The 27,690-nt window shown below is 45.1% G+C and overlaps 1 protein-coding gene across 2 annotated transcripts; it reads left to right on the top strand.

Moving 5' to 3' along the window:
- The first annotated feature begins 61 nt into the window (after positions 1-61).
- PRKAG1 (protein kinase AMP-activated non-catalytic subunit gamma 1) lies at positions 62-21,763 on the top strand. Of its 2 annotated transcripts, none has more exons than XM_077297480.1 (13): positions 62-154; positions 8,696-8,750; positions 8,834-8,934; positions 10,709-10,790; positions 10,870-10,928; positions 12,674-12,719; positions 12,872-12,926; positions 13,022-13,148; positions 13,236-13,401; positions 18,052-18,089; positions 18,175-18,321; positions 20,878-20,971; positions 21,054-21,763. In XM_077297480.1, exons 1-13 carry the CDS (start codon positions 146-148, stop codon positions 21,068-21,070), a joined length of 996 nt encoding a protein of 331 aa, XP_077153595.1. In that variant the 5' UTR covers positions 62-145; the 3' UTR covers positions 21,071-21,763. The 2 variants fall into 2 exon arrangements, with proteins under 2 accessions (XP_077153595.1, XP_077153594.1); XM_077297479.1 differs by lacking the exon at positions 62-154 and adding an exon at positions 189-217.
- The last annotated feature ends 5,927 nt before the right edge of the window (positions 21,764-27,690 follow it).

Here is a 27,690-nt window from a genome sequence, read left to right as displayed (position 1 = left end):
GGTGGAGTGGTGGTTCACTCTGCCCCAACAAAGATGGCGGCCGGGCGCACCCAGTTAAGGATGTGACGTACATTGAGGGCGGAAGTTTACTTAGCTTAAGGGCGGAAGTGGTGAGCGGTGTGTTGTGTCTGATGAAGAGGCCGCAATGGATTCGGTGAGTGACTGAGCTGAGCGCCGGACGCGCGTTGTCTGTGACCGGGGGATGTGCGCAGATAGGGCGAGTCTCCTCTCCGGTCTCATGGCGGGCAGCCTGCACGGTGGCTGCCGGGATCCGCACTTCCGCCCACAGTCACTTTGCGGCTTTTGTTAGAAGGAGCTGCGGCTGCTGTTGGGCGGCCACAGATTGTGGTTAGATCCAGACAAAGCGGGCGAGCGGCCAAGCTTCATCTGGCTTGTGACTGAACGTAACCCGGGGTCACTGATACTCTGGGAAAAACTGGTCCTAATGACTGGTCCTATACTGTGCACAGCCCGGGGTCACTGGTAATGACTGGTCCTATACTGTGCACAGCCCGGGGTCACTGGTAATTACTGGTCCTATGCTGTGCACAGCCCAGGGTCACTGGTAATGACTGGTCATATACTGTGTACAGCCCGACGTCACTGGTAATGACTGGTCCTATACTGTGCACAGCCCGGGGTCACTGGTAATGACTGGTCCTACATTGTACAGACCGAGATCACTGATAATGACTGGTCTTAGACTGTGTACAGCCCAAGATCTTTGGTAATGACTGGTCTTTCTACATCATGAATGGTACTTGTCTGATGGCTGGGGGTCCCAGGCCCCCAATTCTAATGAGAAGTGTGCATGGAGCAGACCACTCTGTAGACTTTTTATGGAATTGCAGGTCAGGTGCTGGACTGAGGCTCCACCTAGTCTTTTCCTTACTATGGTTGCATAGGGAGGAGATAGAGATCTTCTCTAGTGATTAAGGGATCCCCCCTGTAATGAGTCACATATCACAAATATATATATATATATAGAGAGAGAGAGATGGGTGAACCTGAAAGTAACATTGGGGTTCCTACCGAACATCTACTGTTAGGGCATGGACCTCGAACACAGACTTCACCAGGAAGTCCGCGTTACTGTACGGGTTCGGCCCCCTGAATACTAGGTGTTTCAAGGGGTGTATAGCAGCGAGAGAAACACTGGAGGCTCTGATTGGCTGTAAGATCATTACCACTGGTCAGAGAGCCGCAGCTACCACACTGTCAGATGACAGCGTGAGCACGAAGCGGTGATCGGATGTTAAAAAGTTTCCCTCTGATCACAAGCGTCGGCTGATGAGACTGCTACTCCCCTCAGCCTATGACTGCTGCCACTAATAACAGAGCAGGTGACGGCTCATGGGAGTATTCATCAGCCTGTGCTATATTTTTGATAAACAGCCAGGCAATACTGACCTGCGGGCTGCAACCCTCAGCTGTCAGCTTTAGCAAGGGTGGTTATCAAGAATAGAGGCGTCCCACAACATTTTTATTTAAATAAAAAAAAAAAAAACTGAGGTCCCACTCATATTTGACAACCAGCCAAGCCTAAAGCAAACAGCTGCAGGAATTCTCAGACTGGTAAGGGGCCATGGATATTTCCCCACCCAGCCTAAAAATAGCTGCCCAAGAAAAGGTACATATATTAGATTAGGCTTTGCACGGCCCTTCCCACTTGCCCTATAAGACGCCTATCTATTACTAATCCTAAAGTTATAATAAAGATAAACACAGCTAGAATAAAGTACTTTGCTTGAAATGAAAAAAACACACTTTAACCTTTTTATTTAAAAATAAGTTATATTCTTCTAACACCCATTCCATCGAAGCCCTAGTCTCCTGTAAAAATAAAAGAAAACCAACAATAAACAAAAATGCTCACCTGACATTGAAGTCATGGTCTCCTGCAAAACAAACAAAAATATACAACCATATCCCTCACCTGTCTGATATTCTGTCCCACACTGAGGCTGCACTTTCAGCAACTTATTCTCCAGGGGTTTCCAGCCTGGCGTTGGGTAGTTTTGTTTTTGGTTTTTTTTTTCTTATTTCAATCAAAATATTTTATCCTTGCTGTGTTTATTTACAATACAACTATAGGATTAGTAAAGGATAGGCGTCTTATAGACACTTCTCCATTACTAATCTGTGGGCTTGATGTCAACAGTCAAAACAAAGGTGACCTGAACCCCAGTTACCTGGGCAAGTGAGAAGAGACTGGAAAAGCCCCAAAATTGGCGCCCGTTCTTATTGAGAATGCACTTCTCTAGTCACATGGGAGACTTTTGGACCACCATTCTTGAGATTAGTGGGGGTCCCTCAAGTGTGACATACAGCAATTATACATTTATCATCTCTGGCCTCTTTAGAGGGGTATTTCTATCTTATAAAATGAGTACTTATCTCTACAGTTAGCCACTATTTTATGGTCATGGTGATCCAACTGAGGGGCTGCTGCACCTGTTAGGTGTTGCATTCCCATCACTGGTTTTCTCTGCACATCCATGTGGCTGGGATAGCCACTCTGGACGGAGAACTTGAATGGCAACCCAATTCTTGATCCCCATTAGTCTCAGGGCAGGGGTGGGTCTAAGTCTGGCAAGTAAAACCTTCCCCCAAAAAATCAGAATGGGAGTAGTGCGACTTTGTTTATCGCTTCATTGGTGGACACAGGTAACCATGGGTGTATGCTGCTGTCGCTAGGAGGCTGACACTAGGCAAAAAAGGAAAATGGCTCCTCATCAGCAGTATACATCCACCGACATCAGTTTTAGCTTAGTGTCTGTAGGAGGCGGACCTGGATCTGATCCCAGATCCACATTTTCTCTTTCAGGTCACCTGCCTTGTATCTTTTTTCCTTTTGTTTTTCAGGTTCTTCTTAGGGTAATGGGGTGTAATTTCTCACCCTGTTTTCCTGTTCTCATGCGACCGAGAGAGCAGGGTGGTGTCACCCACAGTGCCCACTCTCTGACCCGCAAGGCAGGACTTAATTCCCTGTCACCTTTCACAGGTGCTTCAGGGTGATACCCGGTGGCAGGTCCTAGCCTTTTTCCCACCCCACAACTCCTCTCGGAGAGGGCTAGGAGGAAGACGGTGGTCACCGGTGGTGGCCTTCCCCTTATAAGGGGTTGACGCCGTCTTCTGCACCATCTATAGACGGTGTGGGAAGGAGGATCTCTCACCCCAGTGACCCTCATCAACCCGAGGGCTCCTGAAGGCATCCTCATTGGTGAAAAGAGATCAAGACTCACCTTGCAGGTATGTTCCCCTTTTTCCCTTGCAGCTGCACTTGGCTGGGCTAGGAAGGATTACTGTCCCTTCAACTCCTATCACACAGGAGGGTGGCATTAGTGCATAGGGTGATCTCGTACATCCATGGACATTTCTTCCTGGCCGGTCTTGGGCTCAGTGGCCATACCCCTTTTTCTCAAGCCGCATCTCTTCCCGACTTCCTTTGGCCATTCACCTCCGGTCTTTTCAAATCGCATGCGGTTTTGGCCCAATAGGAGACCTCACCTCTCTCCTCTGTTTCTGCTCAGACCGGGCCACACCCCCCATATCGCAGCGTGCATCTTCTCTTCACGCTTTTGCTCCTATCACAAAGCTTCCCCTTCCTGGCTGTACACTCCCCCGGTGAGTTAGCCAATCGGAGGGGTACCATCATTTTTCACCGGCCGACAGTTATGCCCACCGCAGTGCATCGTACTTGATGTAACACAGTACAGCCGATGCTCAATCGTGGCTTGTTCCTCAACAGCTTGAAGTGCCTGTCTGATACACTGCAATACCCTGCGCTCTCTGCATCTGACCTGCGGACACCTAATGGGGACACAGCCAGCTACAGTCATATCTGCTAGTCATCGCTAACATCGGGTAGGCTCTGCCCTCTGTTTTGGGGTACCATCATTTTTCACCGGCCAACAGTTATGCCCACCGCAGTGCATCGTACTTGATGTAACACAGTACAGCCGATGCTCAATCATGGCTTGTACCTCAACAGCTTGAAGTGCCTGTCTGATACACTGCAATACCCTGCGCTCTCTGCATCTGATGGGATCTGACCAGGATGAGAGCACACTCTTCCTCCGTAGTGGGCTGTTGCGATGTCCCAATCGGTATCCGACTTACAAAGGTGTTACAGTTCCGGGTCCAGGTCCTAGAGCGACAACCACACCTGTCCGCCGAATACCTCTCACGGTGATTCACACGCACCTGACCACGACCTTCACAGGGGCAGATTGGGTACAAAGTCAAGGAAGCGGGCTCTTTCCAGTTCCTCGGGCCCATCTGCATCCTCCAGGATGCCTTCCTTATCCCATGTCCCCCTTCGGAGGCAGCTTTTGGGTCAGATGTGGATTCCCAGTCTGATTCGGATCAGAAGTCAAAATTGCTGGATATGGTCGATAGACTTATCTTGGCGCTTAACCAAACTCTTAATCAGAAAGAGGACAAGGTTCCTACCCAGGAGCACTCCCGTTTCCTTAAAACGAGTGAAATGTCCTTCCCTGACCTTTTCCATCCACAGGGAATTTGAGGCTATTATGTCTTAAGCACTGAGCACACCCTAAAATGCAGTTCCCGGGAAGAAAGCAGCTAGACATTCTTTATCCTTTTAGTCCAGATTTTGTTAGTAGATTGACAGAGTCCCCTAATGTTGATCCTCTGGTTTCTCGTCTGTCTTCAAAGACCGTTTTGTCTCTTCCAGACGCAGCATGTCTCAAGGACTCTACAAATAGGCAGATTGAATCATTAGCTAAGTCGGCCTTTGAAGCAGCCAATGCCTCCATCTGTTTTATTTTTTTTTCCTCCACCTGGATGGCAAAGTCCATGTCTGCCTGGGCAAGAATGCTTTGTCAGGGTATCCTAGCGGCAGCCTCTCCGAGTGAGCTGGCCAACTTGGCAGACCAGATTGCCCATGCTGGCAAATATCTCCTGACAGCTTTCTTGGATGTGGCCAGTTCCACCCAGGCTACCAGCAATATTGTTGCCATATGCTGCATTCTCTAGTTGAAAGCCTGGAATGCGTATCCGACTAAAAAGTCCCTCACTAACCTCTCCTTCCAAGGCTCTAGACTGTTTGGATCCAAGCTGTATCAAATTATCTCGGATGCTACCCAAGAGCACTTCCCTACCTCAGTCTAAACCTAAATGTCCTTTCGATAGGAAGAGATCGCTCTAATTTCGTTCTTTTTGGCATTTATCTCCTTCAGGGGCTTACTCCCAGAAGGTCCGCTCTTCCGCCCAAAGGGAAAGGAGGAAATCGTCCTTCAAACCAGCTCCTCACTGGCGTCCAAAGGGTCGCTCCTCCAAGCCCTCAGGGTTTCGTTCCAACAGGTTTTCCTTGACGTGACCTGTCACCCCCACCCAGAAATCTCTCCAGGGTGGTAGGTCGGCTTCTTCATATCCAGGATGCCTGGTTGTCAGTGGTCGACGACTCCTGGGTCAGAGAGATCGTGACTTCAGGCTACAAAATTGACTTTTTGCCCCCATAAAGACGTTTCTTTCAATCTCTCCCACCAAGACTCGCGACACAGGTCCCAGGTATTCTTCAGGCCATCTCTTCCTTGCTATGCACAGGAGTAATTGTACCCGTTCCCTTGCACGAACGCTTTTCAGGATTCTACTCCAACCTCTTCGTAGTCCTGAAGAAAGACTGGTCTCTCCGTCCAACTCTTGACCTCAAGCGATTGAACCGTCACGTTCAGATCCGTCATTTCAGGATGGAGTCCCTGCGTTCGGTAATCACCTCCACGGAGCCAGGGAATTTCTCTGCTCTGTGGACATTCAGGATGCTTATCTCCACATTCCTGTGGAAGACTACTATCTGTTCACGCCTCTGCCCCCAGAGTATTCACGAAGGTCATTGCAGCGGTCATGACCATCCTTTGTTCCAAGGGGATACTCATAACCCCTTACTTGGATGATCTTTTAATCAAAAGGCATCCCTCCGAGACTGCGACCAGAGTTTTCAGATCACCCTGGACACTCTCATCCATCTCGGTTGGATAGTCAACAGGGAGAAGTCCTCCCAGCTCAGCGCCTGGTGTTTATGGGCATGAGGTTCGACACAGTCCAAACCAGAGTCTTCCTTCCAAGGGAGAAGTTCTCTCTGCCAGGGGATTCATGCTGTAAGATGCCCATCTCCACATACACTATGGCTATGCATTAGCGTTCTGGGAAAAATGATTGACGCCATGGAGGCCGTGCCCTTTGCCCAGTTCCATGCCCCTCCCCTTCAGCTGGCCCTCTTATCTGTTTGGAACAAGAGGGCAGCTTTCCTGAACCAGCCCATTCTGCTCCCTCTTAGGGTGAGGCAGTCTCTAACATGGTGGATGCTCTCCGCCTCCGTTCTGCTCGGGAAATCCTTCCTTCCTCTCCGATGGCAGGTCATCACCACCGACGCCAGTCTCATCAGATGGGGAACGTTTTTTCTTCATTACACAGCACAGGGTCGCTGGATCTCCCAAGAAGCCGCTCTCCCCATCAATCTCCTGGAGATCAGGGCAATTTTCTTTGCCCTTCGCCGATGGCAGACCTGCCTCGCAGGTCATCCGGTCCTCATCCAGTTGGACAACGCCACTGCTGTGGCTTATATAAACCATCAAGGCGGAATGCCCAGCAAACGGGTCATGTCGGAGGTAGCAAGGATTCTAATTTGGGCGAAGCCTCAAGTTCCCGCCATACCAGCCATGCACGTACCGGGGGTGGACAATTGGGCAGCCGATTTTGAGTCATCAGGGTCTCGCATCGGGCGAGTGGTCTCTCAACCCCAGCCGTCTTCGAACAGATATGTCAAAGATGGGGCACCCAAGTCGTCGCTCTGATGGCGTCTCAAAGGGACCACAAGGTGCCTCAGTTTGTAGCCAGGTCCCGAGATCCGCTAGCGATCAGTTACGATGCCATAGTAATCCCGTGGTCCTAATTCCAGCTGCCTTATCTTTTTCCACCTCTCCCCTTGATTCTGAGAGTCGTGAAAAAGATAAAGGCGGAAGGGATTCCTGTAATTCTTGTAGCTCCAGGCTGGCTCAGAAGGGCCTGGTATGCGGAGCTAGTGAACATGCTCATGGACACCTCCTAGAAGCTTCAAGACCATCCAGATCTGCTCTCGCAAGGCCCCCTCTTCTACCAATGTTCACAGTCTGAGTTTAACGGCATGGCCGTTGAGGCCGCAGTCCTGAAGACCAGTTTTTCCCATCCGGTCATTCAGACTATGGTTAGGGGGAGAAAACCATTATCCTCGCGTTATACAGTATATAACAGATACTGGAAGGCATTCTTTCGGTGGTGTGAGGACAACGATTTGGTCCCTATGTCTTTTTCCCTTCCTTCCATCCTGTTTTCTCCAAGCAGGCCTTGACTGTGGTCTCTCACTCAGTACCCTTAAGGGTCAAGTCTCTGCACTGTCGATTCTTTTACAATGAATCCTGTTTACTCGTCCCCAGGTAAAGACTTTTCTTCAAGGAGTCGCCCACTTGACACCTCCATATTGTCCTCTGATAGATCCATGGAATCTTAACTTTGTTCTTGGCGCACTCCAGCGCCCTCCCTTTGAACCTATTCAGGACATTTCGTCTTCTCTCCTGTCATGGAAGGTTGCCTTTTTAGTTGCTATTACATCCATCAAGAGAGTTTCTGAGTTAGCGGCACTGTCATGCCGTTCCCCATTCCTTGTTTTACATAAGGACTAAGCAGTTCTCAGACCTGTCCCTTCCTTCCTGCCTAAGGTGGTTTCTTCAATACACATTAATGAGGAAATTGTCCTTCTATCTGCCCCTCTACGGTCCATCCCCTGGAGAAGTCTCTCCACAAGCTGGATCTGGTCAGAGCTATCAGAGTATCTTTCAAGGACTGCTTCCTTTCGTCGCTCTGATGCCCTAATCTTAATTTCTGAAGGTCATCGCAAGGGGCTCCCAGCTTCTAGGTCCACTATTGGCCGTTGGATTCGTTTGGCAATATTGGAGTCATATTGTGTTCAGGACAAACCTCCTCCTTCGGGAGTAAAGGCTCACTCCACCCGGGCGGTTGGAGCTTCCTGGGCAGCTCATCACCAGGCCTCTGCTTTCCAGCTTTGTAAGGCTGCGACCTGGTCATCTTTGCACACATTTGCAAGGTTTTGCAGGATTCATACCCATGCCTCGCCTGATGCAGGCCTGAGAAGGAAGCTGCTGCAGGCGGCGGTTGTGCATCTGCCGACCTGAGTTTTTCTCTGCATTTTTCTGTTTCCTACCCTTGGGACTGCTTTGGGACATCCCATGGTCATCTGTCCCCCCCACCCCATTGAAGCGATAAATAAAGAGGGATTTTTGGTACTCGCCGTAAAATCTTTCTTGTAGCCTTCATCGGGGGACACAGCACCTTCCATAACTGTTTGTACCTATATTGGACCTATGTGCCTTTGTTATTGGGTTGGTACATATGTTGAGCTTTGGTTGCTTTTCCTACTGCTTAACACTAACTGATGTGCTTTGTGCCAGTCGGTGGGTGTATACTGCTGAGGAGCTATTTTCCTACTATCTGCTGCATGTTAACTTGCTCTAATGGGCATTGGGAGGGGTGCGATATGGAAGGGTCCTCTGCCAGATGAAGAGGCAGTATAGGTAGTTGGGCTCCCATATTGTCCTTGAGACTATTCGTTCAGCTAATTATAACATTGACCTATCGTGAAGAACATACCAATATTTCATGTATCTGTGTGTTTCAGGGACCTGTTGTGATACCAAGCAATGATGAAGGGAAATGTGTTTCTCCTTCAGAAGGTGAGAGAGCTCGCTGTCTAGCATGGCCCATATTTAAGAAAGAATGACCTCCAGGATTAACCTCTCCGTGTATTAATCTTCAGAGTCCGACAGTGAAGTGTACACTACATTTATGAAGAACCACAAATGCTATGACCTTATCCCGATCAGCTCCAAGCTTGTCGTGTTCGATACCTCTCTGCAGGTGAGCAGAATTTATCAATGACATTTGGGAAGTGGGTGGAATTAATAAATGGGGGGCAAGGCAGCAAGTCTCCAGTCAGATTTATCACTGTTAGGCTATGTGCACACGTAGCAGATTTTTCGCGGTTTTTCGCTATAAAACCGCGAACAAAACGCTCACATTAAGCATCCTATTTAATAGATTGCAATCCGCATTTTTGTGCACATGCTGCATTTTTTTCCTGAGCGGAATTGCATTCCAGAAAAAAATGCAGCATGTTCATTAAATTTGCGGAATCGTGGGGATTCCGCACACCTAGGAATGCATTGATCTACTTACTTCCCACATGGGGCTATGCCCACCGTGCGGGAAGTAAGCAGATCATGTGCGGTTGGTACCCAGGGTGGAGGAGAGGAGACTCTCCTCCACAGACTGGGCACCATATAATTGTTAAAAAAAAAAAAAAAAATCGTGATATACTCACCCTCTGATGGCCCCGGAGCCTTCCCGCCTCTCAGCGGTGCACGTGGCCGCTTCCATTCCTATAGATGGTGTGTGTGAAGGACCTGCGATGACGTCGCTGTCACGTGACCGCGATGACGTCGCTGTCACGTGACCGCGATGACGTCGCTGTCACGTGACCGCGATGACGTCGCTGTCACGTGACCGCGATGACGTCGCTGTCACGTGACCGCGATGACGTCGCTGTCACGTGACCGCGATGACGTCGCTGTCACGTGACCGCGATGACGTCGCTGTCACGTGACCGCGATGACGTCGCGGTCACGTGACCGCGATGACGTCGCGGTCACGTGACCGCGACGTCTTCGAAGGTCCTGCACACACACACCATCTATAGGAACGGAAGCCGCTGAGGAGATCGGCTGTTTGTGGAAGGTGAGTACAACCATTTTTTTTATTTTTTTAATTATTTTTAACATTTAATCTTTTACTATTGATGCTCCATAGGCAGCATCAATAGTAAAAAGTTGGTCACACTTGTCAAACACTATGTTTGACAAGTGTGACCAACCTGTCAATCAGTTTTCCAAGCGATGCTACAGATCGCTTGGAAAACGCTAGCATTCTGCAAGCTAATTATGCTTGCAAAACGCTAGTTTTCTGCGGGAATATGCATGCCAATTCCGCATGCGATATACCCGCGGCAGGAGCTGCAGAATTGCCGCAGAAATTTCCTCGGCAATTCTGCAACGTGTGCACTTAGCCTTAAGGATGTCTAATTATTCCCCGTCATGCACAAACCAAGATTTTACTTGCGGTCTTTAGAACACTTTTAGACTATATATGAAATGCCAGCCTTAAAGGACCAGTCACCAGTTTTTACAGTTATTTTGTTCCCGCTGCTCTGAGTAATCCGTGTTTTTTTTGTTTGTTTTTTAATCCTACATACAGTTCTGCCGATATTCTAAAGTCCCCCCCAGTAAAAGACCCCTCTCTCGAGAACCACTCGGGAGACTAAAATAAGAAGAAAAAGGCTATATGCAGTGGGAATAAAATAAGAGCAAAAACTAATAACCTTTCACCTGGTGACTGGACCTCTTTAATCATTTCATTTTACCCTCTAGATGTTTGATTTTCTTTTTCTAGCATTTCAGAACAGAACACGCAGGATTTTTTTTTTCTGTTCTAAAAAAACCCAACCCCTTAATAATCAATGGGCCCCGCTGCCTCTATTCATATAATTAATGTAACTGATCATTTGTCATGCTAAAACTGAAGACAAGGAATGTCCGAACCAATGTGATCAGAGCCTGGGTTTTAATACATCTTACAGGTGAAGAAGGCTTTCTTTGCACTGGTCAGTAATGGTGTACGAGCAGCGCCCTTGTGGGATAGCAAGAAGCAGAGTTTTGTGGGTAGGTCACCAAACTACATAACAAATTCTTCATTTCTGACAGCATGTCTTCATTGCATTTTGTTGTTTTTCCAATGAAGGTATGCTGACCATCACTGACTTCATTAATATCCTGCATCGATACTACAAATCTTCCATGGTAAGTTTCCTGGAAAGCACTGCATAATATTTATAATAAGTCACTATGGGGTCTACATTTACATCACAATCTATCCTTTTAGTTTCTCCTTGCTCCTTTTTTGAGGTGGCTCAATTGAAGGGGTCCGCACTGTCCCCTTTCAGAAAATATTTTCCATGTGCTCAGTTTGTTGTTAAAAAACAAAATGAGCTTTAGCTCCACTTCCCCTGGTCAAGCCTTGTCTGCTGCTGCAGTGGTGACGTCACGTCTACAGTGCTGCTGCTAGTCGCTGAGCTCTGCCGATGACACCGCACTGGACCCGAGGAGGGTACGTAAAGCTCGTTCTTTTTTTTTTTTTATAACTAAGCATATGGTAAAATGTTTTCTGAAAATGGACAACTCCTTTTAAAGAGAATCTGTAACAATAAAAAACCTCTGTGGTTAGAGCCAAGTAAGTTATTTTTCTCAACTACCAATTACGCCCCTGTAGTAAGCCAACAAGGGTCAGTGCTGTGGAGGTCAAAGCATTTCATTTATTGCTTTTATATAGCGCCATTAATTCAACAGCGCTTACAGACGTCATCACTGTCCACATAGGGAATCTAGACTATGAGCTCCTATCAGTAGGTCTTTGGAGTGTGGGAGCAAACCGGAGAACCCAGAAGATATCCACACAAACACGGGGAGAACATAACAATCTCCTTGCTCATGTTGTCCTTGGTGGAATTTAAACCCAGGACCCTAGTGCTGCAAGGCTGCAGTGCTAACCACTGAGTCAGCGTGCTGTCCAGTATTACTAGAGCTTAGGAGTCCAGTGGATGCGGCATACTGCAGAGCACAGACCATTTGCTGGCTAACTATAGGAAAGTGAAAGCTCGTTCAGAGATGAGATTTACGGCCCTCATTAACTAAGACCTACATTTTGTATGCCAGTCATTGAGGGGCATGCAGAAATAAGATGCGCTGAATTTAAGAACTACGTGCTATCTCATCAAAGGCATGCAATACTCTAGTCAGGGACTGGAGTAGTAACATATCTGGTATCAGAAACTCTGCCAATATTGATGTCCTCGACTTGTACGGATACAGGTCCTCCCCTCCCATTTTGACGGAGCAGCCCAAAACACCAACAATTTCAAAATGTTTGTGCAACACAAACCTTGTTAGACTGAAAAGAAAACCAGAGGTTTGGTACCGTGTTAGCCAGTTGAACAAAAAGATGGTCTCAGTGGGAAAAATAAAGATAATCTTGTAGTTATGATACCTTTTAATGGCTAATGTTAGACATCATAACTACAAGATGATCGTGCTTTTTTTATTCAGTAATGTGTGTATAGGTGCATGTGATGTAGTGTGTATTAATATACTCACCTATTGCTGCTTTGGCCCAGATTCAGCGCCATCCAGCTCTGCAGACCCCCTGGGTCACACTGCGTTCTGCTCGCCCCAGAAGTGACTTTTACAATATAATCCTATGGAGCGTCAGAACAAGGCCTATATACTCACATTGTAATAGCGTCTCCTGCATAGAGTGAGTCGGCTAATCACAATTATGTCACTGAGAAGAGGATCAGAAGAGTGCTGGACCAAGGAGAGGGCAGCGGTAGATGAGTGTATTAATACTCAGTAATGTATCTACCAATCTGACTGTCCCCCGGGTGCTGTATCATGGGGGTTACTGTAGGAATACAGTGCTTGTCCTTGAGCGATTACTGACTAGCAATTGATGAGTAGTTAATAGTTACCTTGTTATCATGTGTTACCAGGTGCAGATTTATGAGCTGGAGGAGCATAAGATTGAGACGTGGAGAGGTGAGCGCTTGCTGGGTACATAGTTAATATTTGGCAGGAGGCTATAACTGTACTGTAGATTGCCAGTTCTGATTAGCCACAGGGTCATATTTTCTAATGAAGGGATGAGATCGCTGAGTTTGGATAATTATGCAATTGTCTGTTTTCTCCAGAGGTTTATTTGCAAGACTCCTTCAAGCCTCTGGTCAGCATATCGCCCAGTGCCAGGTGAGGAGGAATGCAACGCCAGTCGGTGTTCCTGTAATAAGAATATGATTGTTGCATTGATGAAGCACTCTCATACATATATTTTTATCCATTAGCTTGTTTGATGCTGTGTCTTCCCTGATAAAGAACCGTATTCATCGCCTTCCCGTCATTTCTCCGGAATCTGGAAATACTCTGTATATATTAACACACAAACGCATTCTTAAATTCCTCAAGCTTTTTGTGAGTCCATTTCCATTCTTGAACTTTTTTTTTGAATATTTTATTTTTATTTTTCCCTGTTTCCTGACAACCTGATTTTATCCACAGATGTCGGAAATGGAGAAGCCGAGTTTTGTGAATCGAACATTAAGAGAGTTGAAGATTGGCACTTATGACAACATTGCCAAGGTTCATCCCAACACTCCTGTATATGTTGCTTTGGGTATTTTTGTGCAGCGCCGGGTCTCTGCTTTGCCCATTGTGGATGATTCTGGTAAATATAAAGTCGTCTTTATGAAAAGTCTTTATTGGTAAAATATCAAAATGGTTTTTTTTTTAGCTTTACGAAAATAATCCTCATTCATTATTTACACAGGCTCAGTTTCAGAGATAGAAGTGTGGCAGTGCCAGTGCCGCAGATCATCTACTCTATTGGGGCTGACCTGCAGTACCAGGCACAGCCGCCACTATGAAAAGCCAGCATGCCTGTGTAGTCACTGCCGAGAATAAAGTGCTCAGAAAAGCACTGTGGTGGCCCCTGAAGGTCATCTCATCAGGCCTTCATAGTGTATCCTAAGTCTTGGGAAAACCCGTGTAACGTATTTATGAATGTACTTTACAGTTTAAATCACAAAATAATCAGCAATCCTGCAACCAAAAAAGCACAGCATAGACATGGATCCATTGCTCAAGGTAGATGCCTAAACATCTGTGCAAGATTAGTGGCAGAAATATCAAGGGTCATTGCTCCTTACCAATGACTGTTGACCTGTCTTATTAGGCCAGCAATAGCCCAATGAATGAGTAAAACACGCATTTGTCTGGTGCGAGGATTTTAATAGCATGATATTCTTTGAACACAGTATTCGGATCGGCAGGTATATATAGGCCATTAAAGGGAACCTGCCAGCTGATACATGCTGCAACGCTGTTATTAAAGGGAACCTGTCACCTGAATTTGGCAGGACCAGTTTTGGGTCATATGGCAATATTGCCTTGTGCAGGCATGTACTCCAGAGGACAGAGAATGAACTTCAATCCAATATTGCGGCCAGCATGCAGCCAGCGGGTAAGGAAAGGGTGAATCAAACACCCGAAAACCCCGCCCATATGACCCAAAACTGGTCCCGCCAAATTCAGGTGACAGGTTCCCTTTAAAGCTTTCTTTCTCAGACACTGCAGTGAGTGACACAGGGACCATGGATTAATATGCTGCCACCTGGAGGCTGACTCTAAGAATGCATTTTAGAAAAATGCTGACTCTTCCAAGCAGCCTACACCAGGCCAGCTGACACACAGCTATTCAGTTCAGCTTAGTCTTCTGCCCACATCTTTTCTGAAATCTTACGTTGCATCTATGGATGCAAGTCTTAGCAGAAGGTACTACAAACAACAGTTTCTCACAGGGCTGTAGAAGTAAGTAAGCCAAACCTCAAACTCCTCAATTTCCCTGACTCCCGACTTACTCCACAGCACTGCCTCACTACTGACTATGGACATAAAGTGCAGCACAGATTCATCTCCGCTAAAAGAAGCCGAGATCCTTATATCAGGAACAGAACAGACATTTATAGGACATTTCACAACTTTCCCAAATTACTCAAAAAAAAAATTACAGCACATGCTGCACTAAACTACTGAAGCCAATGTATTATATTTTAGGAGTCTGTCGATTTTATACTGACTCCAACTCCATCAAAATGGACACAGACTCCATGACTCCGACTCCAGATCCCTGGTTGCTCAGGTAGTAACCTGAGGGATTGCTGTTCTTCCTTCTGCAGTACTGGTATTGGTTTTCAACCATAGGTACAGCTGTAGGACGTCCCACGGTTCATGGTTTCTGTCCCCCCCCCCCCCCCCCCCATGAAGCATCTGAGAAATGAACATTTTCGGTACTTACCATAAAATCTTATTTTGCGACACCTCACCCTCCCTTTGTTTGGGAGAGGTTTGGTTTTTATTTCTCCAACTGTATTTGCAGATCCTGAATAGCTGGCTGTCAGTTGGCCAGGTTTAGTGTGGTGGGTAGTAGGTGTATACGAGCACTAAAATAATTGGGTGCTCGTTACTGGAACCGAGCAATTCCTAATGTGCGAATTCTCGTAACGAGTATAATGGGAGTCAATGGGAAAGCTTAGCATTTTTCCCGCAGACCATACAAAGAGGCCTGGGGGACAGTGAAAATGTTGAAATGAATGTCAAAAATCCTTAATGGAATGTGAACAGCATGGGGAAGACCCCTGAAAGCATCTCTGACTCCCAGATCGCTGCTGAAAACAATGGTCTCACACTTTTACTCCACTTTAAGGACTGACCATAAAACATTCAAAACCGACGAGAAATTGGAGTTTACAGGAAAAAAATGTTAAGAAACATTTTTTACTATATAATGACTTGTATATAAGGAAAAAAATGATTTACTTAAACCAGAATTGAATTTTTTACTACAAAATGTGGAAATGTCAGTGTAATTTATGAAGGAAGCAAGAAGTGCCAAAAATTAGGGACTCGGATACACCTCCAATTAGAAGTAAAGGAGGTCCTCCTATACATTCTGTTCAAATTGTAATGTAGTGGTATTGCTACACTCATAAAGGCTACGCACTAGATGCAAATCATGCCAAAAATTGCAAGCATGGTCATCCATACACCCTTGAAGGCACTAAATATAGTGCCTCATTCAAATATTGTGAACAAAGTGTAGTTGTGTTTCTCCTACACTCATAAGAGCTCTGCACAGAGTACAAAACCTGCCAATAATTACAAGCAAGGGTCATCCATACACCCTTGAAGGCACCAACAAGTGCCTCATAAAAAATTAGGAAACTGTAGTTGTGGTCCTTTTTCATGCAAAAGCTTTGCACAAAGTGCGAAGCCAGAAAAATTTTATAAGTAGGGTCATCCATAGTTATCAGAGTGACCCTGTCAGCACTTTCTGTTCACAGGCGAAAGCATCGGGTTACTATGACCTCCCCTCGTCCGGTGGCACTAAAAACCTGCTCAGACAAGACCCTAGCGGCAGGGCAGCACAACACCTCCAAGGCATAGAGGGACAGCTCATGCCAGGTGTATAGGTGTGAAACCCAATAGTTGAAGGTCGCAGAGGAATTAGGGAGTCAGCTGCTTTGGTCGGCCATGTATTGCTTGACTGTCTTTAAAAACTTTTCCATCCTTGTCAAAATTACCCGGTCAACAGGCCCTGGATGCTGGGATGGTGTCGTGAAATTGGCCCAGGCTTTTGACAGTGTGCCTCTGCTCTGTCTCCCTCGCCTCTCCTCCTTGGTTGGGCAAGGATGAAGCTTACCCTGTGCCACTAGCATTGTCTGGGAATTTTTTCAACATATTTTCCAGAATGACCTTCTGGTATACCACCGGGAAGGAGAGGTGCAAAGTTCTCCTTTAATGTGGGTTTAGCAGGTTGAACAACCAATATTCTTTTTTAGCCAAGATAAATATAATGCGGCGTGGGTCATAGGAAAGGAAACGGTACATAAAGTCTGTGATATGTGCCAAGTTTCCTACAGCAAACATTTCCCTGTCTCCACCATGACGATTACTCCTCATTCCCCTCCTCAGCCCATCCAAGTAGGAGAGACAGGAAGAAGGTTGTGTGGGTACCAGCCTCAGTTGCTCTAGCCACCAGCTCCTGTTCCTCCTCCACCTCTTCATTGTTACCGTATCCAAGTTGAGCAGATGAGATGAGGCTGGGCTAAGTAGTATTTCCCTGTGTCCCGTCTTCCTCCTTCTCCACCTAGTACGTATGCATAGCTTCTTGTCTAATTATGAACCGCAACTGTATAGGCAAAGATGCGGGAACGTTGCGTTAACTATGGCGTCATCGCCACTCACCATCTTTATGGAGTCTTCAAAGTCTTGGAGAATCGCACAAATGTCAGGCATCCATGCCCACATTTCAGTTGTAATGTGCGGAGGCTGACCAAAATACCAACAGGCGTTGTTGGAGCTGGTAATCAACAACTGGCCTCTACTGTTCACAAAGCCTTGCCAGCATGTGCAATGTTTAGCTCATTGAGTTGACGCTTGCATGCACTGTTACAGCACTGCCAGAGCAGCAGTAGCTGTAGCCGACTTGCGGAAATGGGTGCTGATGCGGCGTACCTTGACCAGAAGCTCTGACAAATATGGGTATGTTTTCAGAAACTGCTGAACTACCAAGTTGGACTCCTGTGTTAAGCATAGTAAATGTGTGAGATTGTCAATGCCCATTATCACACACGACCATGCCTGGTTGGAGGTTCAGCGGCAAAAGGCACAAATCTGTCTTTCCTTTAACCCCTTTCTGACATTAGACATACTATCCCGCGGTTACAGACGCTGCTCACTATGTACTGAGGGATGACTGAAGCCGCTCCTCTCTGACTGAAAGCCTGAGGCTGCTGGGAGGAATTAAATTAATTTCCTCCCAGTAGCCGGGCATTCAGTGCAGTGGTCGGGCAACTTTGGAACGCTGTTAACTGGCAGATTAATCCCATATCTTCAGGTTAATACTACTACTATATAATAGGTTGTTTTCACTATAAAGTATAGCAATTCTGGAAATATGTAATGCAAAGAGTGTTTTTTTTTAGTTTGCTAAAATGCAGACTACACTTGTTCTAGTGAAAATCATTTACATTAATAAACGGAGAACTATGGAGAGAAAAATGCAGCCATGTTTCATGATTGTCCCCTATGTATTGTCTTTTTTTTCCTTTCCATTGTAAGGCTTTGGTAACACTATCTGTATTTTGCATAAGTATTTAAAGCCAAAATCAGCAGTGGAACAATCCAAGCAAAAGTATAATAGAAACACGTCACCACTTCTGTATTTATCACCCACTCCTGGTTACAAATACTGATGTAAAATGCTGAACGTGTGACAGTTGCCTCAATATTAATATTCTTGATTATTTCCCTGCAGGTCGGGTAGTGGATATCTATTCCAAGTTTGATGTCATTGTAAGTAACCTTTCAGTTCCTACCTCTATTAATTAGTAACCTATTCATATCCAGTACCCTTTACTTTTATCACTTTATGACCTAGAATTTAGCAGCTGAGAAGACCTACAACAATCTGGATATCACAGTAACGAAGGCTCTTGGACATCGTTCTCACTATTTCGAGGGTGTTCTCAAGTGTTACCAGCATGAAACTCTTGAAACCATTATCAACCGCCTTGTAGAAGCCGAGGTAATGTGTAGCCCATATAATACTGAGGACTTCTTTCTATAACCACCAGTGGCGTTAAAAACTTCAGACAATAGTTGAAAGAAAATCTGTCCTTGGATTTGGCCATACAGCCTGCATGCATTATTAAACAGCTCTCTTAAAGTGTATATCTATTGCAAGATTATCAAGAACGAATATTTCCTGATAACCTTGCTGTCTAAACGGGCTGAAAATCACCTGATGAATGAGCAAAACACTCGTTCATAAGGTGAAATAATCTTTTCGTTTTGAACAAAAGATCATCCTTTTTGACAGCACATTGTTCTGTGTAAACAGGACTCACACTGCCGTGGACAATGGCCGCCTGTGTGCACTAAGCGATCACTCAGTGTTGTTAAACACGGCCTTCCAGGCTATTAAACAACCACTAATCGGTATATGATTGGCAGTCGTTTAAACGCTGCAAAATTGGGTAATGTAATCCCACCCTGAGCAATGAAGTACTGCTCCATACACGGGTCAGCCATTCTTGCTATTGGTAAAGAGTACTAATGTCCCAACTCCACTGGATTTTCACCTGTCTAGTGAATAAATGAAAAATATTTAATATTGCCTCCAAACTTACGTGGGCCTTTGTCATGCAAATAATCTGCTAGCATTTTTTTCACGATCTAGTTGTGTATTAGGCACGTTTCACACCTCCGATTTTTCATGTATAGAATACGTACCCAGTGTAGTCTATGGGGCTCTTCACATGACCCTGTTTTTTGGACATTGTGTCTCCCTTACAAACCCCCACTCTCCCAAAAATATCTAATAAATGGACATCTGTCCAGTTTTGATCCAAGTCACTGTTTAAACTAACCCAAACAAGTCTACAGGTAAGTGAAAAATTAAAATAACGTATGCCATCCTTGTTGCGAGTGCTGGTCGTTCCATTGACTGCGAATGGAAGCTTGGGAAATTTTCCATCAGTTTTTTTTTTTGGGGGGGGGCGGGGGGAGGGGGTTGCATATGAGAAAAAACAATTATTATTATTGTACATTTTTATAGCGCCATTTATTCCATGGCGCTTTACATGTGAAAGGGGGCAAATATAGACAAATACAACTCCATTTTTCGTGATCTCTGGTTAGCTTAGGGCTTATTTTTTGACGTTTTTAATGATACCATTTTGGTGCAGAATTTTATTTTTATTGTTTTATTTTGAATGGGGCGAAAGGAGGGTGAATTGAACTTTTATATTTTTATATATTTTTTTTAAATACATTTTTTTGGCATGCTTCAATAGCCTCTATGGGAGGCTAGAAGCCGCCATAACTCAATTGCCTGTGCTACATAGAGGCGATGCTCAGATCACCTCTATGTAGCAGAATTACAGCCTTGCTATGAGCGCTGACCACAGGGTGGTGCTCACAGCAATCTAGCACTGACACAACCATAGAAGTCTCAAGAAGACCTCTGATTGTCATGCCGATGACCCTTGATCACGTGATGGGGGTCAGCAGTGCTCGTATTTCCGGCCCGATGGCTGGAAGCGCGACTTAAATGCCGCTGTCAGTTTGACAGTGGTATTTAACTAGTAGGCACGGGTGGATGGCGGTTCTGCCCGTGCCTGTTGCGTGCACGTCAGCTGTTCAAAACAGCTGACATGTCCTGGCTTTGAGGTGGGCTCACCGCTGAAACCCACATCAAAGCGGGGGCTACTGCCATCGGCGTAATAGTACGTCCAATGGCAGTAAGGGTTAAAGCACTTCTCCAGTGTTTTTTTTGTTGTTGTTTTTTTTGCAGCACTGAAGTGGCACTACTAATGTAAGTCTGCTGCACTTCGTCTCATACTTACCAGCCGCCATCTTCAGTTGTTCCCGGTGGCACTCATGACTGTCTCCATCAGTTTGTGACCTTCACATCGCTGCAGTGTTTGCTGGACAACCCAGAAGTCACAACTCCATGTAAGTCTGAGTGCAAGAGCGAGGATCTCATAGACTTCCGCTGAGAGCTTGTGACCATTGTCGCTAACTGCCGGTCAGTCACAAGATGGCAGATCGGGACCATTGCGGCACTAGGAACAGCTGTAGATGGCGGCTGGTAAGTACAATACTAGGTGCAGAGAGCTTAGATTAGTGGCACCATTCCAGCTCTGAAATAAAAACAAAACCCACTGGAGTGGTGCTTTACCGGGCTGAAACCATAGTTGAACAGGTATAGATTTAGTTTGATGAAATGAACAATCTTCAGTTATGTTAGGTATTTGCAGGCTCACCTATACAATCCCATTCCATCAAGTCCATTAATGGTGGCATTGAGATCTGCCGATCTCTTTACACACCTGCAGTGATGTGACTTCCCAACAGGTGGCTGTGGCAGCTGCTGGCCGTGTTAGTGACCCACCAGCATGAACTCGCTACTACGGTTAGTGACTGCTGCAGTAGAGACCGTGTCATCGCCCAAGCTTCGTAAACCATCTGTGGGGCATTTTTAAGCATTATTTCTCCTTTTACATAGTACATATACAACTGGTCTGCAGTTTGTGTAAGAACCTCATGAGCTTTGACTTGATTGTCACTTTTCTTTTAGGTGCACAGGCTGGTGGTGGTGGATGACAATGATGTAGCCAAAGGAATCGTTTCTCTCTCCGATATTCTACAGTGTCTGGTTTTGACAACTGGAGGTGAGATGTCAATGAAGGATTATATAAAGTGCAGATTACATGTGGTGGTATCTCATGTCCTTTATCTTGATCACCACTGTAGATGTGAAGAGCCTGTGATTGAACCTGTCCCATCATGCCCGAGCTGTGGGGAAAGTGTTGCACACAAAGTCCGTCTCTTCAGATCTCGACTTCGATTAGCAATAAAAGGAATACCTGTACCGGGCATCTGGCTGCATCCCGAGGAGCGTCCGGTACCTGCAGAATTGATTTTAAGCAATACTTGGGGGCATTACTGCAGATGGACCAATAATATAAGAATTGTGAGAGCCTGGTAGACCAGTCAAGGTGAAGTACACAGTATTGTATTGACCACTTAACAGGAGACCCTCTGAACTCTGTTTTCTATACATGGCACTACTCTTTCTACTGTTTATATACCTTTCATATTCTGGAGAGCAGAATGGAGACCCCCCAATGATTTTGACAGCTTTGTTCATTGTGGTTCATGTGAAATAAAGTCCCATAAGTTTGCTGCACCTTACGTTAGGGACAAATCCAAACTTTCCACATGAGGTTGAGTATAATTTGCACTTGGCGGACTGAAGTTACATGCCACTTTCTTCTTGTATTTTCGTATTTTTTTTGTCACCTGTCTCTTGGGCAATGTAGTTGCTGTTGTTTGCATAGAAATATATATTCACAATTTTTTAAATGCAGCTTGGAGATTTTTTGATGTTTCATGTCCATTATTTCAGAGAGGACAGGATGTCCCGATTTGTATACAATTAATAAAATTGACTTGTTTGCTAATTGGTATGTATTCTTAATAGGCTCCACACCACAACATGTAACTAATGGCGGTAAAACCTATCTGCACAGGATATCTCTACCTAATGTCAGTGATAATGAGTAATTTGTGAATTGGAGAAAGCAAAAAGGTAGGACCCTTAAAGAATCCTACATCTTGGAGAAGGGGAGCATTGTTCTAGGAATTTACCTTTATTGCCAGAATCTAGATGTAAAGGTGTATTCCAAGCAAGGCAAATAATGACGCTCATGACCCCATACCTAACCTCCTCATGGCTATCAGTTGACTATTATTTTTGATTGGTGGCCCATGCTAGTCATAGTGGCCTATACATCTCTGTATGTCATGTGCAGGATTTGATTATCTCCTGAACAGCGGCGAGACATGCAGCTGCGGGGACTCAATCATATTATTCGAGCACGCCAAAGACACTTGGTTAGTCCCCAAGCATGCTCAGATAACACCTTATCCGAACTCGTTCGCTCCTCACTAATATACGACTATACGTCACAGACTCTTTTTAGGGTCATAGCATAATGACAGAAGACATAAAGGGGTTGTCCATCCTCTGGGCCTTTTTTTTCCCCTTAAGCATATGTATTTTGGGCTTAAAATTTTCTATTTGGTTTCATTAAAAATGTTGTACCATTTGGCATTGTGTTCCTGCACATTTTACTTGGTTTGGACTGAGCATAAAAAAACACAGAAAAGCATTATAATCACCCCATTAGACCATCATAGTGAACTCACTGACTGATTCTCAGTAAAGGCATTCTGCAGCCAGAATAGAACATTCAACAGAGAGGCTATAAAAGGCAAATGATGCAAAATTATTCATGAAACACAATAGTAAAAATTAAGTTTAGCTCAAAATGTTTTTAAGTAAAACAAATAATAACAATTGTCCCCTAAGGTGAACAACCCCTCTAAACATTTTAAAAAAAACCTTACAGGACATGGGCAACAAGCAAGCTGATCCTCCCACAGTTAGAGAAATATAGACGCATGTTTTAACATGAAAACTTCAGAACTGTGCTGTGAAGGTATCTATACCGGTATATAGTGGAGAAAATAAGAATTTGATACACTACCGATTTTGCAAGTTTTTCCACCTACAAAGGATGGAGAGGTCTGTAATTTGTATGGGAGGTACACTTTAACTGTGAGAGAAAAAATATAAACATAAAAAACAAAGTCACATTGTATGATTTTTAAATAGTCAAATTGTATTTTATTGCATGAAATATGTATTTAATTACCTACCAACCAGCAAGAATTCTGCCTCTCACAGACAGATTTGTTTTTCTTTAAGAAGCCTCCTACTCTGCACTCATTACCTGGATTAATTGTTCCTGTTTTAACTCGTTAACTGTATAAAAGACACCTGTCCACACACTCAATCACACTCCCTCTCCACCATGGCCAAGACCAAAGAGCTGTGTAAGGACACCAGGGACAAAATTGTAGACCTGCACAAGGCTGCGATGGGCTACAGGACAATAGGCAAGCAGCTTGGTAAGAAGGCAACGACTGTTGGCACGTTTATTAGAAAATGGAAGAAATGCAAGATGACTGTCAATTTTCTTCGTGTCTGGGGCTCCATGCAAGATCTCTCCTCTTGGGGTAAGGGTGATACTGAGAAAGGTCAGGACTCAGCCCAGAACTATACAGGAGGACCAGGTCAATGACCTGAAGAGTCATTACCGTTAGTAACACACTACTCCGTCATGGATTAAAATCCTGCAGGGCATGCAAGATCCCACTGCTCACACCAGCACATGTCCAGGCCCGTTTTAAGTTTGCCAATCACCATCTGGATGATCCAGAGGAGGCACGGGAGAAGATCACGTGGTCAGATGAGGCCAAAATAGAACTTTTTAGTATCAACTCCACTAGCTGTGTTTAGAGGAAGAAGAAGGATGAGTGCAACCCCAAGAACACTGTCCGAACCGTGAAGCATGGTGGGGGAAGCATACTTTGGAGGTCCTTTTTTGCAAAGGGGACAGGACTGCACCGTATTAAAGGGAGGATGGATGGGTCATGTATTGGGAGATTTTGGCCAACAACCTCTTTACCTCAGTAAGGGTACCGTCTCACAGTGGCACTTTGGTCACTACGACGGCACGATCCGTGACGCTCCAGCGTCGCTCCAATAACGCTCCAGCGTCGTAGACAGCGGTCACACGGTGCAATGCACGACGCTGGAGCGATAATTTAATGACGTATTTGCGATGTAGAAGCCGTTGGTTACTGTGCGCACATCGTATACAACCTTTGTTACACGATGCGATCATGCCGCCACAGCGGGACACTTGACGACGAAAGAAAGTTTCAAACGATCTGCTACGACGTACGATTCTCAGCGGGGTCCCTGATCGCAGTAGCGTGTCAGACACAGCGATATCGTATGGATATCGCTGGAACGTCATGGATCGTGCCGTCGTAGCGACCAAAGTGCCACTGTGAGACAGTACCCTAAGAGCATTGAAGATGGGTCATGGCTGGGTCTTCCAACATGACAATGACCCGAAGCACACAGCCAGAGCAACTTAGGAGTGAATCTGTAAGAAGCATTTCAAGTTCCTAGAATGGCCTAGCCAGTCTCTATGCCTGAACCCAATAGAAAATCTTTGGAGGGAGCTGAAACTCAGTGTTGCCCAGTGACAGCCCCAAAACCTGAAAGATCTTGAGAAGATCTGTGTGGAAGAGTGGGCCAAAATCCCTGCTGCAGTGTGTACAAACTAGGTCAAGAACTACAGGAAACATCTGACCTCTGTAATTGCAAACACAGGTTTCTGTACCAAATATTAACTTCTGTTTTTCTATTGCATCAAATACTTATTTCATGCAATAAAATGCAAATTAATTATGTAAAAATCATAAATGTGATTTTCTATTTTCTTTTTCTTTTTATAAGATTCTGTCAGTTAGTGTTCCTACGATAAAAATTACAGACCTCTCCATTCTTTGTAGGTGGGAAAACTTGCAGAATCGGCAGTGTATCAAATACTTATTTTCCCCACTCTAGGCAGTACTTCGTATGTGAATGGTGATGGCTTATCAGGAGTTAGGTTGCTTTGATCAGTCTGCAGAAAAGGGAACTTCAGTCCCAATACAAGTGCTCAAGTAGGGTCCAATCACTTATACCATAAGATAAAAAATGTCCCTCCCTTTCTAACTGCAATGTTTAGTTGTTCTGTTTCGAGTTGGACAATACAAACGTGATGTTTCGGTCAGTCTGTGTGGCCTCACCATTACATCGGATGGCAGGAGCTAAGCAGACTGCAGTAGAGCAGCGCAGGCGGTGGCGGTATGACCACTCTAGTGGGGGGCACTTTTCCTCTTCTAGCTCCTGTAATGACAAAGCTGTCAATTAGGGAAGAGTGCAGCAGAAGTAGGTGGAAAGGTGCACTGAACTGCTCTGCCAGAATATTGAGTATTTAGGGAAATTGCACTTGGTTTGCATAAATGAATGTGCACTTGTCAAATGTTTTCCAGGTATTAGACTATATTAAAAAAATGATCTCCTATAAACAAATCATTTTTTGGTTTCCGACTGTGCAGAGCAAATAAGACAAATGTGCATGTATTTAGCAAACTGCTACTCTTCTCTTTTCACAGCAGGAACATAGGTTTATAGAGAGTTTTAGATGAGATTCTAGGAATAAAATTCTGTTCTTTGGAGCTGGCATAAAGCTTTGTATAATATTTGGTACAGAAACCTTTGTTTGCAATTACAGAGGTCAGACGTGTCCTGTAGTTCTTCACCAAGTTTGCACACACAGCAGCAGGGATTTTGGCCCACTCCTCCATACAGATCTTCTCCAGATCTTTCAGGTTTTGGGGCTGTCGCTGGGCAACATTGATTTACGGTCAGACGGCCATGTATTCTCTCATCTGAGATAATCGGGCCAATTATGCCAATGACACTGATCAAACTGCAATCAGAGTTTGATTGACGTGTCACCATAGTGTCATCCGATTCTCTCGGATGAGACAGTTGGATCACACTGTGAGAAGATGGAGAAAAAAAATTTCTTCCATCTTCTCCATTTTGTGAGTCTGCTGGAATCGGACTACACTCTGATGTCATCCAAGTGCAGACCGATGTTTTCCACGCACCCATAGACTTGAATGGGTTAGTGTCATCTGATTTCAAAATGAAATTGCAGCATTCTGTGATATATTTCATTGACACATTCTGCACTGCCCCATTGAATAACATTGGTCTGAGTGCTATCAAATAAATAAATCGGATTGCACTCGTCCAATGTATACGCAGGTGTGAACGAGCCCTAACCTGGAGAATCAAATTACCAGACCATTGTTTGGGTTGTGGATTTTTTCACTATTTCCCCCCACTTAGATTTTTTTCTTACTATTTCTGAATACATTACCGTATTTTTCGGACTATAAGACGCACTTTTTTTTCCTCCAAATTTGGGAGGAAAGTGTGGGTGCGTCTTATAGTACGGATATAGCATGTGGGGAGGGGGGCAGCAGCGAGTGGGATCGCAATGATATCCCACTTCAGGATGTCCCCGCTGCCCGGAATCAGCTGCTGGGGAAAGCACATGGCCCCGCTGATTAAGTGCAGTGAATATTTATTAGCTGCTCCCCACCCACCGATCAGCTGAGCGGTGAGCCGGGAGCAGCAAATGAATGCTGCACTTAAGCAGGGACACACAGTTTCCCCAGCACTGATTCTGGGGAGAATCTGTGTGTCCGGGGGAGGAGGCAGCAGCAGGGGCCCGGAGATCGCTGCCTACCTGCCTTTGCTGGACGCTGAGCTGTCTGTGGTGCACAAGGAGGACCTGTGTGATGTCAGAAGTGGGCGGGCTGGAGCATCACATGGCAGCTCAGAGCCCTCCCTCTTCTGACATCATCACAGGTCCTTCAGACTCCCACCTAGAATCTATAAAAAAAACAGCAATATACCTATAAGTAAGTATACTAAACTCAAACTAATCATAAATAATAAGGAGAATCAAGAGTTTTTACATATAAAAAGTATATATTTTATTTCATATAATATTAGTAAATATTCATTATAACAAGTACAAAGACAATCTGTCAATATGGAAAGGAAGATGATCCAGCTTGGTGATAATGCAGCGTGAACGCTACACCACAGGACTGACTGTGCTGAAATTCCTGAACAATTATCAACTGCCAGGTGGGCATATGCAAAGTAATCCTAAATGGACCCAATTTGAGTGAGAGCGACAGCACATGTTATATAGTAGTACTGGTTGCGCTGTTGAAGCAATTGCGCTAGTTCAATGAACTGAAGGTGTCGCATCATATTCAAAGAGGGACCGCACATAAAACATATAACAAAGTATTAAGGTTATTTACCCATATTGTCAGAGTGTCGGACCTGGGAGCGTTCACTTTCCCCGACGCGCGTTTCGCGAGAAAAGGTTCTCTCTTCCTCAAGGGGGCGTGCTTTAACGCCACCATAAGACCAAAAATACGGAAGGTGGTATATCTGGAGGGGATATCTCAAAGGGGCTAATCAAACTATATGATTATAAAAATGATGAATATCCATTGGTTTCATTTAATCCGTCCGGTACCATTGTGCCTAAAGTAAAAATCCACCTGCATTCCTTTTGTGCTAACAGGCCTTTTATATCCCCACCTCTAATTCCGCATTGTACATGTTCTATACCTCGAACTGTAAGATGGGACGCCACCATAAGACCAAAAATACGGAACGCCACCATAAGACCAAAAATTCCCACCTTTTCTCGCGAAACGCGCGTCGGGGAAAGTGAACGCTCCCAGGTCCGACACTCTGACAATATGGGTAAATAACCTTAATACTTTGTTATATGTTTTATGTGCGGTCCCTCTTTGAATATGATGCGACACCTTCAGTTCATTGAACTAGCGCAATTGCTTCAACAGCGCAACCAGTACTACT

Source organism: Ranitomeya variabilis, chromosome 3, assembly GCF_051348905.1.
Source record: "Ranitomeya variabilis isolate aRanVar5 chromosome 3, aRanVar5.hap1, whole genome shotgun sequence".
NCBI lineage: Eukaryota > Metazoa > Chordata > Amphibia > Anura > Dendrobatidae > Ranitomeya > Ranitomeya variabilis.
This window is presented reverse-complemented; position numbering and strand designations above follow the sequence as displayed.